This window comes from Sphaeramia orbicularis, chromosome 11 (genome assembly GCF_902148855.1).
Source record: "Sphaeramia orbicularis chromosome 11, fSphaOr1.1, whole genome shotgun sequence".
Classification (NCBI taxonomy): domain Eukaryota; kingdom Metazoa; phylum Chordata; class Actinopteri; order Kurtiformes; family Apogonidae; genus Sphaeramia; species Sphaeramia orbicularis.
Window position 1 is genome coordinate 16,392,485 of NC_043967.1, and position 12,176 is coordinate 16,404,660.

General features: G+C 39.3%; 2 protein-coding genes across 4 annotated transcripts in view; one reads left to right on the forward strand and one right to left on the reverse strand.

Moving 5' to 3' along the window:
- The window catches only part of tax1bp1a (Tax1 (human T-cell leukemia virus type I) binding protein 1a), a 32,301-nt gene extending 25,074 nt beyond the window's left edge, over positions 1 to 7,227 (forward strand). For all 3 annotated transcript variants that reach the window (XM_030147099.1, XM_030147101.1, XM_030147100.1), the window contains 4 exons: positions 1,392 to 1,578; positions 1,665 to 1,870; positions 4,235 to 4,317; positions 5,660 to 7,227. In XM_030147099.1, the coding sequence (XP_030002959.1) occupies positions 1,392 to 1,578; positions 1,665 to 1,870; positions 4,235 to 4,317; positions 5,660 to 5,870 (687 nt within the window). In that variant the 3' untranslated portion in view covers positions 5,871 to 7,227. The remainder of the gene's footprint in view (positions 1 to 1,391; positions 1,579 to 1,664; positions 1,871 to 4,234; positions 4,318 to 5,659) is intronic.
- Positions 7,228 to 11,529: 4,302 nt separating this feature from the next.
- jazf1a (JAZF zinc finger 1a) overlaps positions 11,530 to 12,176 on the reverse strand; it is a 28,521-nt gene continuing 27,874 nt past the window's right edge. The window contains exon 5 of the mRNA XM_030148087.1: positions 11,530 to 12,078. Coding sequence (XP_030003947.1) covers positions 11,902 to 12,078 — 177 coding nt within the window. The 3' untranslated portion in view covers positions 11,530 to 11,901. The remainder of the gene's footprint in view (positions 12,079 to 12,176) is intronic.

Genomic DNA, 12,176 nt, shown 5'->3' on the forward strand with positions numbered 1-12,176 from the left:
TGTGACCACCATTTTCCTCGCACAGTCTTCTTCATGAATTCTCTGAAACAGCTTTGGAGATGGCTTATGGTAGAGAAATGAACATTCAATTCACAGGCAAAAGCTCTGGTGGAGATTCCTGAAGTCAGCATGCCAATTGCATATTCCCTCAAAACTTGTGACATCTGTGGTATTGTGCTGTGTGATAAAACTGCACATTTTGGAGTGGCCTTTTATTGTGGCCAGCCTAAGGCACACCTGTGCAAAAATCATGCTGTCTAATCAGCATCTTGATAGGCCACACCTGTGAGGTGGATGGATTATCTCAGCAAAGAAGAAGTGTTCACTAACACAAATTTAGACAGATTTGTGAACAATATTTGAGAGAAATAAACCTTGTGTGTACACAGAAAAAGTTTTAGATCTTTGAGTTCAGCTCATGACAAATGGGAGCAAAAACAAAAGTGGTGCGTTTATATTTTTGTTCAGTGTAGTTACGTCACAACATTTGCACATATAAGGTCAAGACTTATGACGAACATTTCTCTGAGTGCGACATAATTGTTTGTCAGCAGCAGCAGCAGTTGTAGTAAAAGCTGAAAATATGTCCAAACTTCAAGCTGATTACCTAAAATGTTCAGTTGTTGGTTGTATTAATGAACTCAAGTGACTGAACAGGACAGAGCGCACCTGGAGGGGGTGGGATTATATGCATTTAAAGGGCCAGTGCTCAAAACAACCTTTCTGGTGTCATTACTCAAAGATAGGTTTAAAGATGGGCCTGTAGAGTTGAATTAATGAAGAATTCAGACACAAGCATAGAATTTACAGTTTATGTAGACCACAGGGAAATGTTTTAAAAGACAAAATTCCATTTAAAAAAGCAAAATATCACTCCTTTAACCTCAGCGATAAGGTGCTGTGCTGGAAAAATTTGAAAATATCCCTTAAAAATGCTTGATAAGTACTTGAATTTGACCTTGAAAAATGTCTACGAACACTGAATAGAATAGAATAGAATAGAATAGAATAGAATAGAATAGAATAGAATAGAATAGAATAGAATAGAATAGAATAGATCTTTATTGTCACTGTTACAGGAACAATGAAAAGCAGCTCTGTTCTGTTTGGCAGCACAACACTTAATGAAAAAAGGACTGTATAAAAGTATCACACAAAATACTAAACAAAAATGTAAGCATGTGTCCTTATAGTATTTATCATGTTTTGACCATAAACAGCTGTTAAAAATCACAACATAACACCCATGTGGTATCTTTCAGGACCAATACTTAATCTTAAAACTGCTGGGAGAAAAAGTAAACAATGATGTGACATTTATCATGAAGATCAATATCAACACAAAGAGAATCTTAACTGAAATCATGTGTTGAATCCTGTGTTTGCACCAGGAGCTGCAGCGCTACGTGTCCAGGCAGAGGGAGCAGGAGGCTGGTGTTCAAGGTGCCGAGGTTCGGCAGCCGATGGTGCTGCGCTACCCCCTCCCCTACCCCCAGGACCCCTCCCCTCCACCACTGGTACCACAGAGGCCTGCTGAGCTGCAGTACGGAAACCCCTACTCCACAGACACCACAAAAGGTGAGCGGAGTCCACTTCACCCCGGGTCAGTCGGCCTCTGCTACTCCCTCCCTCCTCACTGGGTCCCATCTTTTCTCTTTTTTTAGATCGGGCTGATGTCGCTCTGTCTCCTGACCACATGTCCCGCCCTCCGCCTGAAGCCCCGCCGCCCTGTGCCCCTCCCTGCGCTCCCCCAATCACACCCCCGAGCCCTGGTCCCGGGACACCAGGATGGGACCAAGAGGTGGTCTGCATCCAACCATCACGCAGCACAAGCCCCCCTGAGAGCCTGGAGCACCCACCCGAGGAGCCAGTAAGTGCATATGTAAAGGACTGGTCATTTTGCATAATCAGCTCCATTCACCTGCATGAACACAGCTGAATGAACAGTAGGAGGAATCTCACATGTCCACAGTGTTATTTCCACTGGTTGAGGTTTGATGGGTGCTCTTTTAATGACGTCATCTCACTGCATCCCCTTCTTCTGCCATTTTTATGGTATCTGAGTGGAGAGGTACTGCCACCACCTGAATCTTCATTCAGTCCAGCTCATTTTACTTGAATTAAGCAAAAAAAATCTGACAATGGAACAAGTGAAAATTATCTTGGTAAGATTTCTTGAAATAAGATTTTCAAGATCTATTGTCTAGAATTAAATTGTTATATCTCATTGAAAAGCTACTCTTTAGGAGATTATGTCTTATTTTAAGTGTGATGAGATATTTACCTCCGCCAAGGAGGTTATGTTTTTGCCAGGGTTTGTTTGTCTGTCCGTTAGTGTGCAACATAACTCAAAAAGTTATGGACAGATTTGGATTAAATTTTCAGGGTTTGTTGGAAATGGGATAAGGAAGAAATGGTTAAATTTTGGTGGTGATCGGGGGTGGGGGGGCCCACGGGGGGGGCCACTGATCAGCCTTGGCGGAGGTCTGCGCTCTCCGAGTGCTTCTAGTTTAACTAGAAATTAGAGAAAAACACTTGGTAAGATTTTGATTTTTGCAGTGTGTTATTTTTTGTGATTAATTTTTGTTTTCCAAACTTTGAAAAAGACAGTACATATTAATAACAAATGCAAAAACACAACGACAGACATAACAAGAAAAGCACTCGGAGAGCGCAGACCTCCGCCAAGACAGATCTGCACCCCCACCCCAGATCACCACCAAAATTTAATCATTTCTTCCTTGTGCCAGTATCAACATTTCCTGAAAATTTCATGATAATCCATCCATACCTTTTTGAGTTATCTTGCACACAAGCAAACAAACAAACACGCACGCACAACGCACACAAAGCAAAGTGATCACAATACCTCCTGGCGGAGGTAAAAATGAGAGAATGAGAAATTAGAGACCATGATAGTAAAAAACCAAAACAAACAAACAAACAAAAAAAAACAAAACACACAAAGTAACCCCCTCCCCCTTCCACCACCTCTAAGCCCCTCAGAACTACAAGCTACAAGCAAATTAGACAAAAATCACTGATTACAAAACTAGATTATTGGTGATTTATTGAGATGAAATATTTAAATCAAACCCCATTTTACTGAAACTGACTTTACTGAAAGCACTTTTTACTGCCACTATTCCACTGAAATGTTTCACTTTGTGAGGTTCAAGAAAGAAATTCAATTCAGAAAATTCAGAAAGGTGGTTTTTAAAGTCAAACACATCACATTATTATATCTGGAGCACTAACATTAGATTAATTCCAGGGCGAGTTTTTCCTTTTACTCTGAAGCTAAAATTGACCATAAATCCCTGTTTTAAAGCTGATATTTTAAGGATATTTGCATCTTGGTCACTTTTTCCATTCATAACGAGTGTTCATCCCTGTACTATAATAGTGGCATAAAATGTGATGAAAAAGACAGTTTAATGATCAATTGTCAGCTAAAGTTCCCTGATTGTCACAGCCCCTCATATACCGGGTTCAGTTATGGTTTTGTGGTTTTACAAATATGTATCATATTACATATACATCATGCACACATAAATTAAATCCTGTTTTCTTTAAATTAAAAATAATTTTCCGCTCAGCCTCTTGAAGATGGATTACAAGATGAAAACATTTTGCCACTAAGGTGCAGCTCCATAATTGTTTTGTCGTCGTATGCTAAAATATGCAATTTACACATATTGTTACCATAAATACATGACACATAACTGTGATCCCAGCCTTTATTTTTATTTTTTTCACCCATACATCGTGTTTTCCTGTCACGGTAATCTCTCCGTCTCTCGAGTCCTCCTCTTCACTGAATGAAGGCACTAGTGTCTTGCCCTTAAAGGATGAGGCTTTAAACTCATTTGCATAAAGCTCTAATTAATGTCACTCGCTCAGAGCTCAAGAGAGACGAGGATAACGAGGGCTGGGAGAGCACAATTAGGGGAGATTCTGCATAGGGACAGACCTAAGATCTGTTAGTGTCTGTCGGATTATATCTGCAGTTGTACCAGAGCAAACTGAGCTGAGACTAGTTAGAGGGGTTTACCGTATGCTAATGTCTAAGTTGAAACATGGCCGCACATGCTTTTGAACTAAGTTCTGGACCGGTTCAGTTATTTCATGGAATTTGAGGCTCTTTCAACCTTTATAAATATTTTACAGGCAACATATCTGAAGATGGTGTTTGCTATTCATGCCTCACTTTTGTTTTTGTCTTGTATCACAGGCAGGTGATGCTGCTCAGCCGTCATGTGATCATCAGGCGAATAAACGTGGTGACGCCAGGAGCAGCTTCTGCTTTGACTCCAGGTACGATAACTATGCATCCACCAGAAACCAGCCTCCATCATAACTTTAGTGAGAGCTATGCACTCTCAGTCTTTTACAGTTATAAGTGATTTCATATTCAGGTAACAATGCAGATCAGGTTTGAACACATCTTCAATGCTCCATGCTGCTACACTGCAAAAAATCTAAATTTTGCTGAGTGTATTTTTCTGATTTCTAGTGAAAATATCTCATCACATTTAAAATAAGAATAATCACCTAAGGAGTAACTTTTCAGTGAGATATAAGAACTTATTTTTAGACAATAGATATTGAAAATCTTATTTCAAGAAATCTTGCAAGATAATTTTCACAGATTTTGTTGCTTTATTCAAGATTTTATTTGCTTAATTCAAACAAAAAAATCTGCCAATGGAACAAGTGAAAATTATTTTGGTAAGATTTCTTGAAATAAGATTTTCAAGATCTATTGTCTAAAAATAAGTTCTTATATCTCACTGAAAAGTTACTCCTTAGGTGATTATGTCTTATTGGTTTTCCCCTGTAAGTCGCTTTGGAAAAAAGCGTCTGCCAAATGCGTAAACATAAACATATTTTAAGTGTGATGAGATATTTTGACTAGAAATCAGAAAAATACACTTGGTAAGATTTTGATTTTTTTCCAGTGTAGCACTTTTTTTTTTTTTTTAACATACCTCTGTGTAATTTTTTGTCCCGTATTATCACAGTTTTTGTTCATACCTGCACAGGGCGCTTTCAGCTTCAGCCACTGCTGTATATTTACTGTACATATGATACTGAACAATGTGATCTAACATGTGACTTATATATATGTATATAAAACCTACCCAGGGTTCCAGTGGGGTCTTAAAAAGTCTTAAAGGTCTTGAATTTACAAATCTGCATTCAATACCTTAAAAAAACTCTTTAAAAGGTTTTGTATTTCATATGGTAGGTCTTGAGTTATGTTACCATAAACTTGTTGGTTGTATTATGTTTAAATGTGTCTGGGAAATGTTCAAGCTGTGAAGAAAGGAATGTTATTCTATTTGGTTCCACCTGTTCCAACCCAACAATTTATACTGAAATTCGGAAGCTATTATCGCTAACTTTGCAGCCCCTGGTGAGAAATGACTCGGAACAGTGGGAATTAAGGTGTTGGAGTAAATAAATACATTTTCCTTAATTCTAGGGGTCATGAATTTTTGCCAGTATGGCTGTGAAATGGGCATTCTATTCTTTTCTAAGTAGTCTTAAAAGGGTCTTAAAAAGTCTTGAATTTAAGTTGTACAAATCTGTGGGAACCCTGTTTTATGTACATGTTCTAACTCCCTTTTCTGTATCCCACCCATCCCGTCTCCAGTAGCGACGTTCACAAGCGCTGCCCACTCTGCGAGGTCATCTTCCCGCCTCACTTCGAGCAGCGCAGCTTCGAACAGCACGTGGAAAGTCACTGGAAGGTGTGTCCCGTCTGCTCCGAGCAGTTCCCGCTCAACTGTCAGCAGCAGCTTTTTGAGAGGCACGTCCTCACGCACTTCGACGGCCACGTGCTCAACTTCGACCAGATCGAATAGGACCAGGTTTCAGCATACAGCGAAACCTAGAGTTACTCCTATGGGTAAATGTTTGTTGTCAGCTATTAGTTCATTTTGATCGGGGTTTGGTTAAGTTGTCTTGTTAATATACAATCATTTGCACTTTTTGCAATCAGCAAAACGTTGGAAAGAATGTAAACCACTAAAGAGAAGAAGCAGAGTCTGTAGACAGGTACTAGGTTAGCGTCACCACACTACACTGTTGGTAAAGATTATTAATGTTCTGGAATATCGTCAGTGCAGCCATGACTCACTTGACTTACGCACCATTGGTAGTGCATGCATATATTCTGTGTTTCCAACTACAAATGTTCATATTTTCAAGCTAAAATATTGAATTGTAGCAGGAGCCTTAACCACTTTGGAAAAAAATAAAGAACTTTTACGATGTTGGTTTAACAGAAATCCCTACTCAGCAAGCCAAGGCCATCACATTTTAATGATCAAAGATTAGAAAGGATTCCAGGAACTGTTTTTTAAGGTGTAAATGCAGAGTGAGATCTGAATATGTGATGTCTTAAAGAGTCTGTATTTATATCCGAAAGAGAAGTGTTGTGAGGCGGTATTTTTTTCCACTTGAACGGGACGTGGTCTCCGATCCCTCCCAGCGTACTGTTGTACGTTCCATAGTGTTTTGCAAAGACAGATGGTTTAACAAAAGAAAAAAAAAGCACTACGTTTTCATGTATCTGCACTAAATAAGGCTTTATTTTGAATGTACTGTACATATGAACATATGTGTAAGATGTTGAGAGACTTGTGAATTAATGTCGTGACCCTGCTGCCCCTTCTCCTTCCCCCCTTCACTGTTACTCCCCTCATGTTTTAATGATGAAAGAAATGATGACATGAAGAGGTTTTACTTCCTAGAGTGCACTTTCTGATCTTGGGTCAGTGTGTGAGAAGCTGGGCCTGGTCATTTTTATTTCTTTTTTTGGTATTGGAGAGATGATGTATGTTATTATTTGCAAGCAGACGGCAGGACACCGAGTCGACTCCGTTACGTACTTCCATGTTTTAAAGTCAGAACTGTGAAGAGTAAGTCCCTGCTTCGTGCACAGGTCAGTGTTGGCCCTCATGAATGAATGTCATTTATACGTGGCTGTACGTGTCTCCACAGGGCTCCATAACACCGCTTGTCTATTTTTGTCATTTAAAAAAACACTCCTGACAGTGTATTCAGGCTTTAAAACTTGCACATGCCCAGTAATCCCAAGGCAAACGTGTGTGTACGTCATGTGTCTAATGCAGCCACTTTCACGTGAGAATGTCAAGGTGGTGGTTTAAGTGTGTCCTGTAAAGATCTTTATGAATAAATTAAGCTTATCTTAATGCATCTCACCGTCATGTCCTTCATTATGGATTAAAAATTATAAAACACACACACACTTAAGTGAAGAAAACAAAACAGACAGAGCTTGAGAGGTTTTTACTTTATTTTGCTGTTTTTTTCAAGGTGTTTCCTGTTTACATTTAAGCAGCTTCGGTTTTATATAGAAAGACAGTTTGACATTAACAAGTCACTCTGCTCAGAACCTGTTGTCCCCCCATACAAAAAGGAAACATTGGTCTCCACGTTACATACGAAAATATAATTTAAAAGCACTTGACAACAGACACACGTTACAATACATTCACTGTACATGGTATACTGAAACCCCTCCCTCGGCCCCCTCCTCTGCACACATCCTCCTCCTCCATACGCGTAATACTGAAAGTGGACCCTGTTTAAAGATGAAACCGTCGCCATGGTGACAGTGCTCGCTCTGTGGGTGCAGGGATGTCTTTTTTTTTTTAACGAGTGTTAGACAGAGCTCACCTTGGGAGACACTAAGGCTCTTCCCAGATGTACAGTATGTAAACCGTTATCTCAGTCTACACGCTGATACGGTGATGTTTACAGGCCTCCGTTTGATGAGGTTGTGCTTGTTTGTAGCACAGGCTGAGGTTGGGGATCGAATACATGTCTGGCCACGTGTCTTTCATGACACTGAGTTGTACTTTTAACATTCACTATCACAATAATCATTCAATTAAAGGTTCAGTGTGTGAGATTTAGTGATGGATTGAGATCTGGCTGCAATTTTCCCCCACATTCCCATAAGGTGGTCACAAACAGGCCCCCGTAAGACCCTGTGTTTTGTCTGTTCTGGGCTTTGGGATATTAATTCTAGACCATCCTTAACCCATAAAGACCCAAACATCCACCGGCGACCAAAAGCATCTACTGAACTAAAATGTTTAATATCTGTTCTGAGAATTAATCCTATCAATACATGTAAATAATTGGTGAAAAATGCAGTTTGTCATCTTTTCATGGTCATCAGATATGACCCATCTGGACGTTCAGAGGCTCCATAGTGAAGGTGGAAACACTCATCTTCTACAGCATTGATTCATCAGTAAAACCCATGGAGTTGGATCAATGACAGTGGATGGAGACACTGGGTTTATGTTCAGTTAATGATAGATTTGTTGGAAAAAGTCACTCTTCCTTCAGTTTTCCCTGAATTGATATAATATACCGCAAAAAATTCAAAATTTCAAAAAAATTCAAAATCTTACCAAGTGTATTTTTCTCATTTCTAGTCAAAATATCTCATCACACTTAAAATAAGACATAAACCTATACAACTACCTACTTTTCAGTGAGATATAAGAACTTATTTTTAGACAACAGATCTTGAAAATCTTATTTCAAGAAATCTTACCAAGATAATTTTCACTTTTCAGATTTTTTTTTTTTTTTTTTTGCTTGAATTAAGGAAAAAAAAAAAATCTTGAATTAAGCAAAAAAATCTGCCAATGGAACAAGTGAAAATTATCTTGGTAACATTTCTTGAAATAAGATTTTCAAGATCTATTGTCTAAAAATAAGTTCTTATATCTCATTTACAAGTTACTCTTTACGTGTTTGTCTTATTTTAAATGTGATGAGATATTTTGACTAGAAATGACAAAAGTACACTTGGTAAGATTTAGATTTTTGCAGCGTAACCTTGAACATCTAAATTAAATATAGGAAAAATACATGATTTACACTGAAAAATGCAAAATAGAGGGAATAATAATAAAATAAATGGTGATAAATCACAAAGGTTAAATAGAGGAAACATTCATTCAGGAACTGACAAAACTAGCGCTGGGTCTTTAGGGGTTAAAGCAGGTGACAGTAATGGACAGTGTTGGGTAAAAGTCTGCTGTTTTTGCAGGGTTGTAATGTGCGTGTCTTTATTTCTAACAAGAAATATGCAGGAAATATATGCACAGTATTGAAACGCACGCACATATAGAAAAGGAAAAAAATCAGAATAAAGCAACTTTTGCACATAAAGTCAGTATTAGTGTGATTTGGATTCAGTAAATCTTCGGCTCTCTCAGCTTGACTGTCTAGATGTTTTCTTAAATAGTCATGTTATAGGTACGTTACACAACTTCAGAAGGTCCCAGAGGGATTTTTGTCTTAATACTGTTTACATATCTGCTGTATATTCCAGTACAGTACATGTATTACTACAAAGAATGGGAAATGCATATGGATGTGCATTTAGATATTGTAGAAGTGATATGGAATCATCTGGACATAGAAAGACCTTGAAGCCTCTGAGACACTGGGAAGGGGTGTAATATAAGGCAAGATTATTCCAGAAAACACCCACACAGTCAAGCCAACAGAGGTGAAGATTTAAGCATGTAAATGCAGGTCACACTAAATACTGACTTTACCTGGAGACACTGTTTAGTGATTTTTTTTTTCTTTTTCAATACTGTGCAAATATTTTTGTCATATTACATGTATAAATAAAGACATACACACATTACAACACTGCAAAAACACCACGGTACTGTACTTTTAACACTGGATGCTGCTGCTATAAAATGAAAAAAGTCCAAATCTGATCTGATCTGCTGGTAGAAACATGGCTGACTCCATGAACGCTCATTGACTGTACATATTAACAGCTCATCTAAAGGTGCATTAAAGCAATTTCTTCTGTTATACAATCATCCTGAATCTCACACACTGTACCATTAAAAAAAAAAAACAGCTAAAACATTGAACTTTACCATGGCAATAGCAGACTGGGAGGACAGGAGGATGTTTGCATGTCAGAGGTCATTGTACCCATCACATGAACAAAAACAGAGCTTGTGCTTTCGAGCCTTCGGCAGAATAAGAACTTTGTGCATGAGGAGGAAAATGATGTCATGAATGAATGTGTCTTGGCACGGGCACTGCTCCGCTCTCCTTTTTCTAGAGGCGATGAATGATAACATACCAGTCAGGGGCAACGAGTTTGGCGCCGCCGCAACACTACATGACGCTGCCGTCCTGCTCCATGGGAGCTGAACTGGTGGCGTGGCATGGAAACATGACAGATCTGAACACAGAACCACACAGAATACACAAACACCCTAGGCTGATGACTTGGATACTGCTGAAAAAAGTTAACACACACATCCATGCATACCGTGAACTGGAATGCTCTTGTCTACAACACACACAAATGACAGGTTGTAGATGGTAATCTCTTGAAAATACAAATGAAGGGCATTCGTTCACACACGCGCACATATTTCTTCAATTACAACACAGAAAACATGCATGAAGACATTCCACCAATGTACTACATCCACTCATCCGCACATTTCGGAGGCGTGAAGAACAAGAAAATCATTGCCAAACACTTGGCGACCTCCATGGTGAAACCATTATGGCAGGCTCCCCACCCCATTCCCACCCCCAACCCCTTCATCAGGCACATGGTATGGTCAATGTTTGGCAGTGGAGAGCTGTTGGCAACGATCATGGAAAAACAAAACAACAACAAAAAATAAAATTAAAAAAAGGCTTGGCAACTGGAATACAATGTGACGCTTAGTCTCTGAAACACAGCTCTGGCACTCTGAACGGAGAACCCTATCTGGAAACGCTGGACATCTGAAACACATGAACGTCTCTCTGTGACACTAAAATGATATGGAGCGTTTGTTTAGGAGGTGAATCGTTTGGCCTTGTCCGAATACGATCAGCGCTGAGCACCCCCCTCCTGATGGACAGTAGAATATCAAACCACAAGGCATATCAGCTCCTCAAGTCTAGGATGTGGTAAGAAAAACTAAATCTGAACCTAAACACGGCGAGCTGTTTGAACATTTATCGGACCTCTGAGGTGGAGAAAAAAAAAAAACAAAACAAAAAACTGGCCGTCTCAGTAAATAAGGAATGAAAGGAACACTTACTGATACATAGAAAAAAAACACTATCTAAAACACTGACAAAAATATATCAAATAAAGCTTGAAAATAAAGTGTAACTATTTATGCATATGCTCAAGAATACTTTTATATATCTTTATATACACATACATATCTGTCTGTTTATATATCAATATATCTATTTAAAGTATAACTTAACTCTCGCAGGCTTTGCCCACGTTAACGCCCAGACGTCACTGAAAAGGCAGATCTAAGCTCAGCCGGACTCAGGACTGGAGTGTAACGCCTACTGAGTTTAGATCAGCGCTAAAAGTCAACTTCATCCCGCCCGGAGACGAACGGGAGAAGGGGCGGGGCTTTGTTGCACTTCCTGTTTCATATCTTCTTCAGCTTCTTTCTCTTTTCTTCTCTTCTTTTCTTTCGTATCATTTGTTTTTTTGTCTTTTCTTTCTGTTTTTTTTTTGCAGTTAGCACCTTATGTAAGTCAAACAATAGAGAAACAAAAATGTGATAGCATATACGAATGTGCAAAATTACAACAATAAAAAAATACTACAAAGATACATTTCCAAAAAACACAAGTGATATAGCATGAATAGAAAAAAAATGTAACATAAAAAAATGATTTAAGGGAATCGAAAACAACTTAAAGCATGCACTTAACGTTTTAGTGTAGGGTGGGTAGAAAAGGGTCAGGTAAGGGGAATTGGGGCGGGGCTACGTCGTGGGGTGGGGAGGGAGAGGGGGAGGGGGAGAGTCGACTGTGTGTGGGTTGGCTCGACCGCACGCTCTAGCCTTGAATCTTGCGCAGGATCTCCGTGGAGACGGGTGGGTGGAAGTTGATGGTGTGGTGCCTCAGGCCTTGCGAAGTCTTGTAGCTCTTGCCACAGCGACACTTGAAGGGTTTTCTCACACGGATCTGCGTGCGGTGGCCGTTCTTGGCGTGGTACTTGATACCGTTGACATTCTGAAAAGACAAGACAGATTTTGCACACTTTTACAAACAAACACAAAGCATTATGCCACATCGAGTAATGTAACTGACATTTATACTGGGAGAGTCTG